Here is a 17,686-nt window from a genome sequence, read left to right on the forward strand (position 1 = left end):
AAAATTTCCTAATCATCATAAACATTTTTAAGAATCTGTTAAAAATTTTTTTAAATTAATCTAACCAAAAAAATTTATAAATTAGTCTTAATCATTCTATTTCTATTCTTCAGCAGCATCTCTAATAAGAATCATAATAATAAAATTTAAAATATTAATAAATATAAATATAATGAAAATTATAAAATTTAAAAAAATTTAAAAAAATACTTACATAATCAGGATCACTGAGATAATGAATAATATGAAACTCAAATCGATCAACATCTTTGATTTTGTATTTTTTTTGGCATTGTTGATGCTCCTCCACCATACAAAACCCAGAGAAAGGAAGAAGAAGGACACTGTGAGAGTGAAAGGTGAGTGAGTGTGTCTTCGGAAGGTGAGAGAGTGGCTTCTTTGTGTGTTTTCTAGGGGCACCGTTTGTGGATCAGTGAGAATGCGACGTGTGTTCCTCCTTTCACGCAATTCGGTCCGTGCGATTGGGTAATGCGGAAATCGGACGGTGCGTTATCCTTGCCAACTCGGAGGGTCCGAGTTCCACTTCAAGCAGATACAAACGCAAAGAAATCGAATCGTGGGTTTTGCTTGCTGAACTCGGACGGTCCGAATTTCTACTCCCCTGAATCCACATTTTTGTTAGACACCTCCCACTCCCATATTATTCAGCATGGGTCCAATATCAATATTAAAAAGCGAAAAAAAATATTCTCTCAAAAAAAAAAAAATGATGAAAAAATTAATAAATTTTGGTGGCAAGTAAGATTCCTCGTAAAAATATTCTCCCTTTGCTCAATGGACACCGTTGACACTGAATAGAGCCAGAAGAGTTAGAGCAACATTAAACGACACATTATCCAGCTGACAATCAAGCATGTCCTTGATGGTCTTCTCAGCCGCGGCCGCAAACCTTTCTCCAGTGTTTTCTGTGGTTCCCAGACATAAGTTTTCTCCCACCTTCTCTGAACGTATTAAGAGGGTTCATCACTTCGGGTACCGTTCGAATCCGAATCATTGCTTCAAACCGATTACGCAGCCATGTAGGAACTCTCTGATATCGGACAAGTTTCCTGTTGTCGGTGCCCGATCGACGGGTCCCGTTGCGCCCGATCATCTCATCGAAGTCGTTAAAACTGCTGCTCAGACTGGTGCTCAGGTTAAAGATAAATCTGGTTCCCAATTGTTTTGAAGTATACATCAATTTTGATTTTTGTGCCCTATTGAACATTCTTACACATTAATGGGATACTTGTACCGATGGCTATTTTATGTTTTGAAGGTTCAATTTTTTTTGTGTGGAACTAACTTAGTGCCCAAATATCTTTGAGAGGACTAAGTTTCGAACTCATTTAAAGAAAAATGGGATGAAAAGGTTAAGGGAGTTTATGCTTAGAGGCATAACAAATATTTATAACTGGAAAAGCAGTCTTGAAATTGAATGAGTTCTCAGTGTGATGGATTGAAATTGTTGATCAATGATTGTGGTTCAATGGGGTGCAATCATTTTTGAAGAAGACGGTGATGGCAAATTGCACATGTGACCAATAAAAATGAAGTTAAATTTAACCCCAAAATGCTGGAAAAAAATTGTTCTTGTTATTTTTTTTGAAGGTTACCTCCTTCTTTAATGTCAACAAACATATTGCATTGCCCCATCTTTTGGTCCTTCCACTAAAAATAACCTTGTGTTTTATTTCCTATCCCTGACCTTAGTGTGATTTGCATTTTGGCTTAGGATAATTGAGTTGCCACTTCCATTTCTGAACAGTTCTAGGAAGATACTTAAAACTCTGAAGCTGAACTTTGATAGTAGACATTTCATTTGCTGTTGTTAGTAAAGTGGAGAGGAAGAAGGAAATGGGAAACAGAGATGTATCATGCCTGCTAAAACTGAAAATACGGGGGGTCCATTGGGCCAAACTTTTATTCAATAGAAATTTGGTGAAGTTAAAGCATTTTGTAAGATCCAGTGGGAAAGATGCTGCTATCTTCTTTTGAGGTGGTCTAAAGATACTTGATTAAAAAGATCTTGTTTTACATCATTAGAGATTCTAAAGTACTCATTATTATTTCAACATCCAAAGTAGACATTTTGGCCAAATTTCAGTTGGTAGTTGCTGAACAAATGGATTATTGGATTACAAGCTATTGTAAAACAGATATTGTGTTTTGCTGCTTCATTTGGTATATTGAAGAGTTATCATTATTATAAGAAAGGGACAGAGCACGTTTGTGTCCTATCTTGCATTTGGGTGCTTAGGGAAAAATTGTTATTGTGCTAAATCTTCTATTTTAGATTTCCAAGTTGGGTACCATTTTAGAACTTTTGCATTTTCATGGTCTTTGAATAATCAATTTGTGGTTGTACTGTTAGACCAAATTTGATAGAAGTGTCAGAATTTATTGTTTGTAACTAAATAACAAACTCTTTAGATCTACAAATTGGATTTCATTTTAGTGGAGGAAAGAATACCCGCAATTACTAGCCATTAGTGATTAGTGAGTATAGAAAGCAAAAATGTCACCGTAACCCAAAAAAAAAATGAGAAATTGAATTCAGAAGGATCTAATATGTAATATCTCTTTTAAGTTCCATTTCACGTTAGATCTGAATGACATGGGCTTATAATACGGTAATTAGTGATTATACTTCAACGAATTCTTTATCTCTGCGTAGTCATCTGCACTTTTTCTGTTGATCAGGGTGATATTTTAAGGTAGGAACTTTTACTATTGTTGTGAACCCACTATATTTTTCCTGTTATAGCTCTTTAAATTTGGTCCTTTTCTAGTTAAATAAGGTTTTGGCATATATTATCAAAAGATGGATGTTTACTTTTCTCTGTTATTTACAGGTTGTAATGGATGCTGTAAATAAGCCACGAAATATTACATATAAAGGATTAACTGACTTGGTGACTGAGTAAGGTCTTATTGAATCTCTGATGCTTATCTTATTCAATGTTCAAATCAAATAATTGACACAGATTGGCCTTTCCTCTGTGCCTTCCTTGATCTCATCCAGTTCAATTACATGCTGTCTTTGACCTACAGTAGTCATTGGATTCATAGCTTGTATTCTTCTTCTTCTTCAACATATTGTACTAAAGGTTTCCTTTTTGTTTGCTTAACTAGGGAACTAACTTTAGGTTGCACTTAATTTTCAAACTATTTACAGGACAGATAAAATGAGCGAAGCTGCCATATTAGAGATCGTGAACAAGAATTTTGAAGACCATCTTATTCTCGGGGAAGAAGGAGGAATTATAGGGGATGCAGCATCAGATTATCTTTGGTGCATTGATCCGTTAGGTTTGGGATTGGGATTTCCGTCAATCTTATTTTCTCAATTTAAGCACATTAACCTTTTTATAAATCAGAATCAGGAAAAGCTATACTACTTCATGGCCTTCAAGAAATATTGTTTTTGTAATTTGCATCTTCTTTTAAAGAAAGGCACAGAATTTGGTAGATATCAGTTAAAAAGCTGCTGTTGTCCTTTTTATCTTAAAATATGATCAAGTATCTTAGATGTTCTTTTATAAGTGGTTGCTATATTTCATTATATTTCATGATTGTTACCTTATTTTTGATTAAGATGACTAGTTTATGATCATTATAAACAGGGATGAGTGCGTTGTATTTTGTATGAAATTTCATCACATCGAAACATTGCATCTTATTTTCTCTTTTCAGTATTACTGTTTAAAAAACCCCGTAATTTCGAAATGGCATTAGAGGGCACTATGCTCTCACTACCAAACTGCTTAGTTCCTGATGAATATCTGATACTGTTTATCTTTCATTACACCCTTCTTTCAAGCTGTTTTGGTATGTTCTCTAGTTGCTTGTCCACTATTATTAGTGTTTTTCTTCTCTCATAAGTGTGCCTTTTTTCCCCAACCACCCAATATTCTGGCTTGGGACTCAAAAAGCATCACAAATATGCCTCCACACATTCACTTCTGTTATTTGATCATTTTCTTATGGATGGTAGTTTGTACAATATTTGAAGAGATAAGATGTGAATTGGCTCAAAAAGATTTGATCTATATTTTACACAATTGTTGTGGGGAAACCATGCGAGGCACAACATACGCAATAAAATCCTTAGCTGTAAATGTGTGGCCGAGAGCTTCAAAATGAGCTTATTTGGTCAGTTAGCAAACTACATCCATTTTGAAGGACGAGTAAACTGCAATAACCCCTTGGCGCCAACGCATATCTGTCCTTTTGAAATACTTTATAAGTGGTCATATAATCCTTGACGGCCTTTTTCTTATGTTTCCAATACTAGCAACACTTTTACAAGTTCTGAGGGACTTATAGTGTCTTCAAAGTTGAATCATGAATTCTGCTGGCAATATAAGGTTCAAAATTGTGTTTCTTAGCACCGCAAATTCTACACCTTCTGTACACCATGTTCTTGTGAATCAAATACATAGGTGGGTTGAATCATTGTGGCACTATTTTCTTCTTGATCCTTTTCAATCTTGATTCTTGAGTCTTGCTGAACCTCTTATCTACTTGTTCTCAGACTTGGTTTATTGATCATTATGAAACGTGTCTTCACTTTTGCATCACCAAGACAATGTCCCTGAGATCTCCTTTATAATGTGATTTAGCCTATGCCCCAAGGTTGTAAGACTTGGGTATGAAAAGCCACTAATTTTGTTTCTTAAAATAAAACTGCTTCAATGCCCTTGCAAGAAGTGCAGTAATGGCTTAACTCAATTTCTCAAATGCAAATTGCACTTGGAGATTTAAAAAAAAGTTTTCATCTTTTATAAGTTTGTCAGAAGCTTCTCATCAACTTCAGACCATGTTGAAACCTATAACCCCCAGAGAGACCGAGAAATCCATTTGAAGCCTTTAGGTCTTTGGTTGGGGCCAATCAACACTGCCTCAATATTTCTAGGATCAGTTAAAATGCTTTCTGTTGGCACTCCATGGCCTGTATACTGTCCTTGATACACTTGGAAACTGCACGTGCTTTTAGTTTGGCACTATTGAGAGAAAATAAAGGAGAGAAAGACATGGAATTTCTTGTGTTTCAACTACAGAGTATAGACGAATATGAAATAAATTCTTGTAAATACAAATATATTATTTCTCTAATTAGTAATTACATATTCTAAAACTCCCCTTTATGCTGGGTATTATTTGGATGACTTAATTACAAATCTTGGATATTTGTGTAGATGGGACGACAAACTTTGCACATGGCTATCCCAGTTTTGCTGTTTCTGTTGGAGTTCTATATCGGGGGAGGCCAGCTGCTGCTGCAGTGGTGAATAGCCATATCTTTTTGTTCTATTTCCTACTGTTTGCATAGCTTTTTATGAATAAGTATGTCAGTCCTAATCAATTCAATATAAGGATATATACCTAGTACAATTGATGCATTAGATTAATGTGTTTTGCCATGTAATTAGTATGGTAATTGGAATGATGAGGGATTATGACATTTTAAATAAATGAAGTTACTGCATTGGACCAATATGAATAATCTTTCTTCTTGTTACTGAAAGAATATGCTGCATTATTTCCTATTTTGTACATATAGTTATGTTTTTATACCATAACATCTAAGAACTAAAACTATTGAATTATTGAATCTAAATTAAACTTAGCCATTTCTCATCTTTCGGTCCTTTTAAATTAGACAAGGTTCCTCTTTCTCTTGGGACTTCGTTTTCTTTCGTAACCTTCATGATAGAGAATCCTCTGAACTTTTGGTTCTCTGAACTTCTCGTTGATGATTTTTCTTTGTCTTCAAACCCTGATAAATGGATATGGTCTCTTGTCTCCTCTGGTAGTTTTAGCTGTAAATCCTTCTTCCATTTCCTTACTCACTCCTCTAACACAACATCCTTTCATCTAGACAAACCCATTGGAAGTCCAAAGCTCCCTTTAAAGTCAACTCTTTTTTATGGACAGTTGTGGTTAACAGAATTAATACCAATGACTTATGCAGGTTTGAAGGCTAGATAAGATAAGGCTATCTCCCATGATCTGTGTGTTACGTGTGGGGCTAATTTAGAGTCAAATTCACATCTGTTTTTGCATTGCCCAATGACTGTTTTCTTATGGAATAATTTGTTTAGCATCTTTGATGAATGTTCAGTGTACGCTGTAATCCTAGACCAATTTCTATTGACTAGGTTTGTTGGGTTTGGCAGTAGAAAAGAGGTAACATTTTTGTAGCAATGTGCAATTTTTGCCACTCTTTGGACTATTTGCTTGGAGCGTAATGCAAGCACCTTTAATGACATATTTTTTGATAATCATGTTTTATGAGATAGAATTAGATGCCCAACACTTGGTGTAAAGCTCATAATCTTTACCAGAGACTTTCCCTATTGAACATGTTGAGAGTTTAGAAAGCTATGCTTTATAGATAAATCTTTTGTTTTTCTATTTTTTCTTTTGTATAGAGGATCATCTTAATGAATTTTTTATTTTTTATTTATTTATTTTTTGAAAAAAATTATTTATTGCTCAGGATTTTCTCACTTCACCTTCTCCAGTATTATCTGAAAATTCAGCATGAGATTAGAGAGGAGTTACATTCTCTATGACCTGCTACATCAATATTCTGCCACTAACTTCCTGAAATTTGAACTTGATTCGATTTGTAAGGCACAGATTTCTGTGAGAATCCTACATTTATTCGATCAGCTTCATCTTTCCTATTCACTTCTTTTCTAACTCGTGAATCATGTACATCACTAGCATCTCATTTTTCGGCAGTATTTTCCCCTTCAGACTACTATGTTTCCTTTTGCTGGTTTATTTTTCAATGCCTTTTTACTATGTGGCAAGTGCTATTTGCATCATTTCTCATTATAGCCTCCGGAACCTACGTGTACATCTGCAGTTCAGCAATGACCTTTGAGCCCGAAAATCTGTCGGAGTGTCCATGGGTTAAAAGTTTTTAGTGTCAGCTAATTGGCTCAAATATTATCAACTTTAATGGTAATAAGCCTAAACTGGCTCATAGAAAACTGCAACCACTACTTTTTCCAGCTCTTTATGCATATACCATTTTAAAGAATTTCTCTCTCTTTCCACTTATGTTCTCACTATCCCTCTCTTGTTATTTTACAAGATGAAATATTTTTCTACTTTTGTTTCTATTTCTGCTTTTGCTTCTCCTAGAATCTTAATGAACTGGGCCCTTTATATGTTTCAGGTTGAATTTGTTGGAGGTCCTATGTGTTGGAATACTCGCACTTTCTCTGCAACTACTGGTGAAAGAAAATACTATCTTGTCTCCCATCTGTGTCTTGAAGAAATAAAACTGACTTAAATAAATTTGTGTTTCTACAATAAATTTAGCTCTCTGACCTTCTAGGTGGTGGAGCTTTCTGCAATGGGCAGAGGATTCGAGTCAGTGAAACTAATCAGGTGATTTACAACAAAACAATACCTCAACATAAAGTTAAAGAACAGTGATCTTCACAATTTGTTTTTTCTTCATTTAGGCTGTGTTTGTTGAGGTACTGAGACTGGGGGATTGAGACTTAGGCCCCATTTGGTTCATGTCCATGTCCATTAGGCTGCGTTTGTTTACAGGGACGGGATACTGAGACACAAAATCGTGTTTGACAGATGAGACATGGACATAGACATTATGTCCAGAGACACTGATTTAGTGTATTTTGTGTCCATCTTGACAGGAAGGACACAGAGACACTAACAAGGATACAATTTATTTTCTATTTTTTCTTTAATTATTCTTGCTAATTTTTCATAATTATATTTTTTATTATTATATTTTTCTTCTCAAATTTTTTTAATGAAAAAAAAATTAGAATAAATTAGATTTTCATAATTTGTTCTACTTTATTACCAAACAGAATACAAGAACACTAAATTCTGTGTCTCTGTCCTTTAAGTTAATGTCTTGTCTTGTCCTGTTCTCAGCAACAAACGTAGTCTTAGAGACATGGACACAGTGGTACGTGTACACTGTTTGTTTGGTGAGACACAAAATTTTAATGGACACGGTTACATACAGATGCACATAAACAATGTGTTTAGTGTATCTTTTTCAAGTTGTGACACTAAGACACAACCCATGAGATACAGATTTTTCTAATTCTATCCTTGATTATTTTTAAAAATTCCAATCATTGTCCTTTACCCTAACCTTCATAACACGCCTCTCCTTCTCCCTTTGTTAGTTCCACCATTGTCGCTGCCGTCACTACCGGCGTTACCACCTCCCTCCTTCCTATCCTCCTCTCTTATGCCTTTTCTCTTTCTCTCCCTTCACCGTCTCCCTCCCAACGTTGTTGTCATCGCTATTATCGTTGTGTCTTCGGCAGCCTCTCTTCCACCTTTGTTTGCGCGCGCCAACGCCTCCCTCATCTCACCGCTGCCCTCTTCACTGCATCGCTCTTTGCCATCACTGTCGTCATCCCCGTCATCGTGTCGCTGCTGCCCTCTTTCTTTGTCATCCACAATTTCAACAAACCCTCATCCTCTCAGATATATTTTTGTTAGATCTGTTTCTGTTTATTTTTTTAATTATTTCAACTTTTTAAAATTTGAATTTTGTAACTGATATTTGAATTAAGGTAGTTAATTTTAATTATCTAAGATGAGATTGAAAATTAAAAATGATGAGAGTGGTGACCATAGAGAATCAGAGGTGGTGGTAGTGGTGTTAACATTTTTGAGGTTGTTTTGGTTTGGGGGTAAAATTTGCTTTTGAATTAAATAGATGTGTCTTGTGTATTATCACCAAAACATGTTATAAAATTTGTGTATCTTTGTGTGCATGTGTATTTGTGTCTTTGTGTCTGTGTCTCTATTTTTTTTTGAGACAATAACCAAACACTGTCTTAGTGTCATGTTTGGTGATCAAAGATTGGAACTAAAATTTCAGCCTCGAAACACAAAATTTCAATCTCTTAAATATCTCCAGAAACTAGAGACGGATTGAAATTTGTGGATACTCAGACTGAAACTTTATTGATATTTCTTTCCTAAAATACCCTCATTCAAAATTTTATATTCCAAGTCTACCCCTCACAGTCAGTCTACTGCCACCCCACTGCCAACACTTCATAGCGCTCACCTCTCACTCCCAACCCAACCCCACCACCACACCTCTGCCATCACTGAATTCCAACACCACCAACAACAACAATCCCGAGAACAACAACAATCTCATAAACATATGTCAAAATCAGATTCAACAATCTCATAAACAAGAGGATTTCAAAATCAAAAAGGAAAAGAAAAGAACAGGGGGCTGAATTGGGTATCTGAGATTCCGAATCGGAGGGAGCACAGATCCGGAACTCGAACTGTTTTCAGCCCAGAACTGGAACAGAGGCGATACGGTGAGCACAGGGAACAGAGGCAGCGCAACGGACTAGCAGTGACGCGACTAAGTGCAGACATGACGGCAACAAACAGGGACACAAGACGAAATGAACACGATGGCAGATACGACGGTGGTGGATGCTGTCGTCTCTGCTGCGGCGCCACGGAGGGAAACCGCCGCTGCCGCTGGTTCGCCGGAGAGAGAAGAGGACAAAGATGAGAGAGCGAGAAAACAGAGAGGAGGGGAAAGGGTAAAGGGGAAAAGGTTAGGGGATGGCTGAGTGGGTAGGGTTAGGGTTTTAATTAGTAAGGGTAGTTTAGTAATTTCACTTATTTAAGTCTCCAGTTTTATCTTAAACCAAACAGGATATTGAGACATAACTCAGTTCTGTACACTTTACACTAAACACAATACAGAGACTTAATTTAGTCTATCACCCAATCTCTGTCTCTCAATCTCAGTCTCTCTTTCAAATGCAGGCTATAATTCTGTTGTTTATTTTTCTGGTTGTCATCATTATTATTTTACGGAACTATCTGATTTATATGGCACTTGATGACTGATGTATGTTGTATGTGATCTGCATTTTTAGGTGGAACGATCTCTTCTAGTGACTGGCTTCGGGTATGATCATGATGATGCATGGGCCACTAACATTGACTTATTTAGAGAGTTTACAGATGTCAGCAGGGTAATCATCTACTAAAGTCTATTTAAACCTTGTCTCATTTATTTGCCTTCCACTTTTCATTTGCCTGACTTTGATTATTAGGGTGTAAGACGACTTGGTGCGGCTGCACTGGACATGTGTCATGTAGCTTTGGGAATTGTAGAAGCTTATTGGGAATATCGTCTAAAGCCATGGGATATGGCTGCAGGTGTTTTGGTAAAGTTCTATATCATTGTCACTTTTGCTCTGACAGTCTGACAGTATCATTGATATGCTTTATGTGTAAAGGCGAGTGACAGATGTGTAATGCCATGAGATTGAAAGAATTACAAAGTGGATCTAAACTCACCTACTGGTCAAATTGAATAGTTTTAAGTAGTAGAAGTATTTGAAGTCCAACATTAATTTTAAAGGTAAATAGAAGAAGTAGAAAACACATCTGATTTAGTTTTGATGGAACAAACACATGTAAAGTGTGAGAACATATCAATAAAGACAATGTGGTCATGACAGGTCCTCCCTGAGATTCAACGCCTGTATGCTTCTCATTGTCGTTTGTGTTTTCGATTTGTAGGATGTCGTGGAGGAAACAGTGAAAACGGAAAATCCTACTTATTGTTTCACCTTTTTTGACTTAATTTTGAAAGTATAGAAACTAGGGAAGCCCTGATGTTTTCTGTTTGAAATATTTTTATCATGAATTTTAGGAACAGGAAAATAGTTAGAAAATATGTTGACATCTTTGTAATCCAAACTGAAACTAGAAAAAGAAATAGGAATGAAAATAGTCCTAAGTACTCTAAGAAACCTATTTCTTTTCTTTTGCAGGTCGATTCATTATGAAAATAATTTTTATAGATTTTTTTATTTCTATTCACTTGTAGATGGTGGAAGAAGCAGGGGGCGCTGTTTCTCGGATGGATGGCGGGAAATTTTGTGTTTTTGATAGATCGGTTTTGGTTTCAAATGGTGTGCTCCATGAAAAGGTTAGCCTTTTCTGATTTTGCTTCAAATATCTGGAAATAATTTTAGTTGTCATGTGAATCGTAAAATTGGGTCAATAGCTTTTCAGCTCATTTAATTTTGACAATTGTTTAGGCTTTCTATATGCTTTTTAATGCGAATATTTCCTATGATGTAGTTTTAGTTTGCTATATCTACCACAGTACCACTAGTCCTTGTCAGTCTGTAGCATATTAACACAAAATCAATAGGGGAGCAAGTTCATGTGTAGCTGCAATGTTATTAATAGCAAAATTTGTTTGTAGTCGAAGATAATCTTTTCGCTCATGAGAATTTTTTGCACTTATCTTAGAGCAAGCCTAAAGCTCTCTCAGTAATCAAGTGTTCATACTTGGCTACTTTAAGAGTGTGTTCGGTGTCAGTTGAAAAGACTGAGTAAAGACTATGGTCAGAAATTAGTGCATATATCCTAAAAGACTATAGTCAGAAATTACAAGGAATATGAGAGATAATTTTCTAGGAGTGCCTAGTTTCTATACAACTAAATTCCTAGGTCTGCCTAGTTTCTATGTTGTCAATGTTTCTTTCCTACATCCTACCTCAAGCTGGAGCATATATGTTAAATGATCCAAGCTTGCTACACAGATATTGAATCTGAGGTCCTCTGCGACACTGAAAATATCTGCTAGCTGTTCACTAGAGCTTATTGATTCAATGATTATTTTCTGAGAGAATGTTTTCTCAAACATGACAGTCAACTACTCAACTTCAATATGTTTTGTTCTTTCACGAAATACTAGATTAGAAGCTATATGAAGGGCTGCCTAATTATCACAAAATAATTTCATTTCTTTGAAGTCACCTAATCTTAACTTTCAACAAAGCTGTTTGATCTAAATGAGTTAAAAAGTAATTTGGCCACAGCACGAAATTCTGCTTCAACATTGGAGTGAGATACAACATTTTTCTTTTTTTTTTTCTTTTTACTTTTCCAAGAGACACGATTTCCTCCGAGAAAGACAATATCCCGTAGTAGATCGTCTATCAGTGGAACAACCTGCTCTCTACATCACTGAAACCAATAATCTGAGAATTCCCTTTATCATCATAAATTATCTCATCTCAGGAGATCCTTTAATATATCTCATGAATAAATTACCATTTGTACCCATAAAAGATACAGAAGCTGACAAATGTACCCATATAAAAATAAAACGACAATTGTAACCACGGAAGATGACTTCCGTGTGCCAAGAGTACCCTAACGGACCAATTACGTACCCAATGTCTGGGTACTCTTGGCACATGGAGGCCATCTTCCGTGGTTACACTTGTCGTTTTATTCTTATATGGGTATATTTGTCAGCGTCTGTATCTTTTATGGGTACAAATGGTAATTTATTCTATGTCTCATTCACATTATTGCATTCCAAGGATCCAAGCAAGGAGATTGCAGAAACTGCAAGACAAATGTTAGGTCTAGTAATAGTGAGATAGAGAAGTTTTCCAACTAATCTTCTATACCTTTCAAGATCTGAAATTGGCTCCCCCTGTTTAGACACTCAAGATTTGGATCCATCAGACTATTAGTTGATCTATAATTCATCATCCCCTTGAATATATCTAGAGCATACCTCTTTTGAGAGATAACAACACGATTAATTGATTGGGCAACTTCAATTCCAAGAAAGTATTTAGTAGCTTTCCCAAATCCTTGGTTTGAAAGTAACTGAAGAGATTTTCTTTCGAACGATTAATCCCTTGATGCTTATCATCTGTGATAACAATATCATCCACGTACAATATCAAGTAAACACTTTTCCTTTGGGAATTATGATAGTAGAAAACTGAATGATCTGCCTCACTCCGTTTTATCCCAATCAACAACGGAGCTGAATTTAACCATCAGGTTAGGCTGCGTACATTACAACCTTGGTTGCGGCCCTTTCCCGGACCCTGCGTTAAACGCGGGACGCTTGTGCACCGGGTTGCCCTTTTTTTTATGGGGGATTGTTTCAATCCATAGATTGAATGTCATAGCTTGCAAACCAATCCACAACCCCCTCAAGCAACAAAGCTAGGCAGTTGCTTCATGTAAAACCTCTTTCTCTAGATCACCATGAAGGCAGGCATTCTTGATATCCAATTGATGTGATTACCAATGACGAATAGCAGTCATAGCTGAGAAAACACAAACCTAAGTGATTTCGGCTACATGAGATAAGGTATCCCCATAGTCAAGACCATAAATTTGAGTGTATCCTTTTGCAACAAGCCTTGCTTAGGCGTCAATTGTCCATTTGGACTGACTTTGATTGCGTACACCCAACAACATCCAAGTGTGGTTTTGCCCAAAGGAAGAGGAACCAGCCTCCAATTGCCACTATGCTCTGAAGCTTTTATTTCATCAATCATGACTTGAACTCTTTTGTGTATTGAAATAGGAGAGATAGAAGGTACAAAGGTGGAGTAAGACCAAGATAATCGATGATAACTCAAAAAGTTATAAATAGGATGAGGATTTTTGGGGGAGCGTGTACCTTTGAGAACTGCTATAGGCAAATCTAAATTCTCATAGGAAAGGCTCGTAAATCTACGTTTTGAGAAATCGGAAAGCTATGCTTTATAGATAAATAAATCTTTTGTTTTGTTTTGCTTTTGTATAAGGGAAACCTTATCCCCAATTTGTATTATCCTTCTCATTTTAATGAAATTCTTTTTTTTATTGAAAACAAATATTCAGTGATTTATGGGGGACGTCACCTATGGTATCTCATGCTCACTATAAGTAATTTATTGACGATTATAGTCGTTTCACATGGATTTATTTTTTGCGACCAAAAGCTGAAGTACTATTACAAGTTCGACATCTCTCAAGGATAAGGTCTTTATAGCATAATTATCAAACCTGAACTGCCAATTTAAGTATTGGTCACCAGGTTAGTGGTTCAATCGGTGGGTCATTGGTTAAACAAACTGTTTGACCGGATAATAATAAAATTAAATAACTAAGAAAGGTGGGAGCAAAAAAGATGATTTTCCTGAGGCTGCAATAGGGTCTAAGAGAATTCCTCTTTTGCCCTTCATTTACAGTAGGAGGAATAGGAGAGGGAAAAGAGAAAATGGTGGGGAATCACTTGTGTAACTACTTAGGCCACGTGGCAGAATTAGTGGATGCCTGGATGGGTGTGTGATCCTAGGCTGATTCTGTTAGGGAAGAGAGAGGGATTCTGTTATATAGAGGAGAAAAGGAATAATGAGAAGGTAGGAGAGTGGTAGGCTCTCAAACACTACCAAAGTATTATTTTCTGTTCTATAATTTCCTCCATTTCCCGTATAATCCATAATTGAAGAAGGGGCGATTTCACAGTAATTCATTACTTCCTCAGCTCTTCTAGTTCTATTGTTTTCTTTCGATTTTCTAGGGTACCAGTTGTTACAGTGGAGTGCACATCTTATTTCTTACAAGATTTCTTGCAAACCAATGAGATCTCATTTCAAAAATCATGTCTCTGCCACATCCCAACAAAATGGAGTAGCTGAAAGAAAAAGAAAACTATCTTTTTGATGTTGTGCGCACCCTTATGTTGGAATCTTTTGTGGCACCTCGTTTTTGGAGTCTTTTTTATTAACTGCGAGTTCTCTCCTTCACTAAACAATGGTTTTCCTTCCTTAATGTTGTTTGATCACTCACCCACTTATTCTAATCGCTGAACCTTTGGATGTGTTTGTATGTACATCTTCTCCCACAGATTGCACCTAACATACGGTTCAATCTATTAAATATGCTTTTCTTGGATAGTCTCCCCACCAAAAAGGTTTTCTATGCTATGATCCTAATCAATTTCAAATCAATTCCATTCCAAGCCTTTGTGTTCCAGACAGGATTTGTCAAGTCTCGTGTTGCTGCCCCCTAGATGTTTGATAATCCTATATTTGCTTATTGGGTAAGGTTCACGGCACTTTGCATGATATTAATGAGTAGTTACTATTTTCTATACCCCCAGTCAAGGAGCATGATCGTAGTTTCTTTTGATACTTTTGACTTTGCAGAGGCAAATTAAAATAAAATGTAATGAATAAAAGTGGAGCCAATAGTCCAATTAGGTATTTCTCATTAGTAGTCGGATTTACTATAAATATGGATAGTTGTGATGAATGAAAGAAGCATGAAATTAGTGAATTGATATATTTCCTTCTTTGGAATCCTTCAATGGAATTATCTTCTCCATCTCTTCCTCTAATTTGAATTGATTCTTCTCTAATTTTCCTCTAATAATTCTTTCTTTATTCTATTTCTTTCCCCTTACAGAAAACTAGAATTAAAAATTAGGTGGTTTCCATGGTACCCTCCCAAATTTAAATTGGCCTTGTGTTTAATAATTTGCCAACTCATTGTTATGAATCAATCACTCACTGAACTGTTGTACCTAAATACTACCTTTGGTTTAACAAAATCCCAGTTCTTGATCTCATTTCCATCAAGGGAATAGCTTGTTTTCGGAACTTTGGTTTATTACTTGCTTGATATAATTTTTTGAATGTGATGGAAATGCGGGAAAACTTAATAAACGGGGAATCCTATTTCAATTGTAAATCAGTTCATTTCCATAAATTGTGTTCTAAACACTACTATTTCGCTCTAAGAACTTGAGGCTTACTATTGTAACTTAAGCAATATTCTTGATTCTGCTGGTATTTAATATAACTAATGGAGTTTTTTGGTGGTTCACTGAACCTGACCTCAATGGAACAAGCTCTTAACCTTTTTTATATTTATATTTATATTTATCTTTACAGCTTCTAGATCGAATTGGACCTGCAACAGAGAAATTGAAAAGCAAGGGAATTGATTTCTCATTGTGGTATAAACCAGAGAATTACGCGGCTGACGTCTAAGGTCGGATGATTCGTGGACACTAATACAAAAATTAAATTCCATTGTTATATTAGTTTCTGCTCATAGTTCGATATTTATGAAAACCAAACATTTTGGACATTAAACTGCAAGGATAACTTTTACGCCAGCTGAATTTTCAAAAATGTGTTTAAAAATAGTCATGATTCGTTTGTATATCTACACGGCTACACCCACGTGATATTTATTGGGGGATTTATCTTCTGAAATTGAATTATCATGTGACCTGATCTATCACTATTTATCTTTTCATGCCATGAGTCTTTTTTTCTTTTAGATTAATGCTATACATCCAAGTGTTTTTGTTAACCAAATTTAATTAAGTTTGTCCAATATCAACACAAATCAATTATACTTAGCATTACTCAAAGTCTTGTTATTTAATTTAGATTTGTTTCATAAAAAGACTTGGATGTGTAGCATTATTTTTTTTTTCATCTTATTTTATGGTTATCAGCATAGTTATCAAATTCAGACCGAATTATCCGGTTCGATTGAAAAATTGATGAACTAATCTAGTTTGATGTTCTAATTAATGCATTTAAATTGGTTAAACCCAGTAAAACCGGTTAGAATTGGTGTGAACTGTGCAGTGACCGAACCGTGTAGCGACTGAACCAATTGACATGTGTATCGATTATGTCCTCTTAAATTGATTATGTCCTCTTAAATTTGAAGACGGGACCTTGAGAATATATTGATTCTTATTAGATATATATATATATATATATTAAATAGTATATATTTTTTATTTGAACCGTTGGATTAATGATCTACAGGTTGAATTATTGACCTAGTGACTCGGTTTTTTGACTGGGTCAATTGTTGGTCCGGTCTGAAGCTTGAACATAGTACAGCAGCTGCTGAAGACCATCTCCGTATTTGAAATAAACACACCTGAATAAAATAAGAAAAACAAAAGCACAAACACGATACTTGTAAATCATATCTAGGTTTAGTGTCACGATAAATTTTAGAAGGTTAAATTTAACAGTGTTTGTAGAGTTTTCTAGAGTATTTGAGAATGCTCTAGATGGTTCTGGAACGTTCTAGAATGTCCTAGAAGGTTCTGGAATACTTTAGAAGGTTCTAGAATACTCTGGAAGGTCATAGAGTATTCTAGAAGAGTGTGGATGTATATAGGAATATAAAGAGTAGTATGGAAAAATCTAGAAATATTTAGAAAGTTGTGGTATGATGGATATTTGTAAAGAAGGTTCTAGATGATTAATCTAGGCCATTGATTAGATTTAATCTTAACCATCCATTGAGGACGTGGATGGCTATAAATAGAAGGTGAGAGTTAGTGTGAATTGTGTGTGAATCATTTGTATTAAACACTTGAGTAATAAAGTGTTCTTTCCACCAAGCTTCTTTTCTCTTGTGTTCTCTTGTGTTCTTAGCTTTCTTGCTAAGTATTGAGGGTTAGGCTGACTTGGTCTTAGCTCAAGAGGTTGAGTAAGTTTGAGTGCCGGCACGGTAGTGTTGGAGTGTGTCCAAGGCCGTGACAATTTGGTATTAGAGCAAGGTTCGAGAGGGAGCACAAGTAGTTTGTGGGTATGGCTTCTAATATCACCATGGAGCATGTTGAGTCTCAAAGAAAAAGGAATGTTATTCCTTCTCAATGGGGAGGCAAGAAGGTCCGTTCTTCAAGTGAGCGTAGAGGTAAGGACTCTAACTTCTTAGAAGAAAGAGTTTCTATGTTGGAAAATATTCTACCCTCTATGGATGAGCGCTTCCAAAGGATATAACATGACAAGGAGACCTTTGAGGCTCACGTGTTGGGAGAACTAGA

The 17,686-nt window shown here is 35.8% G+C and overlaps 1 protein-coding gene across 1 annotated transcript; it reads left to right on the forward strand.

Annotated features, from left to right (window-relative positions):
• The first annotated feature begins 749 nt into the window (after positions 1 to 749).
• LOC112790086 (phosphatase IMPL1, chloroplastic) lies at positions 750 to 16,108 on the forward strand. The gene is made up of 10 exons (XM_025832315.3): positions 750 to 1,156; positions 2,856 to 2,923; positions 3,179 to 3,312; positions 5,202 to 5,290; positions 7,196 to 7,253; positions 7,358 to 7,410; positions 9,933 to 10,031; positions 10,113 to 10,226; positions 10,895 to 10,996; positions 15,774 to 16,108. The coding sequence occupies exons 1-10, from the start codon at positions 875 to 877 to the stop codon at positions 15,870 to 15,872; spliced, it is 1,098 nt and encodes a 365-aa protein (XP_025688100.1). The 5' UTR covers positions 750 to 874; the 3' UTR covers positions 15,873 to 16,108.
• Positions 16,109 to 17,686: the final 1,578 nt, after the last annotated feature.

This window comes from Arachis hypogaea, chromosome 3, assembly GCF_003086295.3.
Source record: "Arachis hypogaea cultivar Tifrunner chromosome 3, arahy.Tifrunner.gnm2.J5K5, whole genome shotgun sequence".
Taxonomy (NCBI): domain Eukaryota; kingdom Viridiplantae; phylum Streptophyta; class Magnoliopsida; order Fabales; family Fabaceae; genus Arachis; species Arachis hypogaea.

Excerpts from the sequence above, each read along its gene's own strand:
- LOC112790086 (XM_025832315.3), top strand. The coding sequence starts at position 875 with ATGTCCTTGATGGTCTTCTCAGCCGCGGCCGCAAACCTTTCTCCAGTG. Across the intron at positions 5,291-7,195 it reads GGCCAGCTGCTGCTGCAGTG|GTTGAATTTGTTGGAGGTCC; the intron begins GTGAATAGCCAT and ends TATATGTTTCAG. Across the intron at positions 10,997-15,773 it reads ATGGTGTGCTCCATGAAAAG|CTTCTAGATCGAATTGGACC; the intron begins GTTAGCCTTTTC and ends TTATCTTTACAG.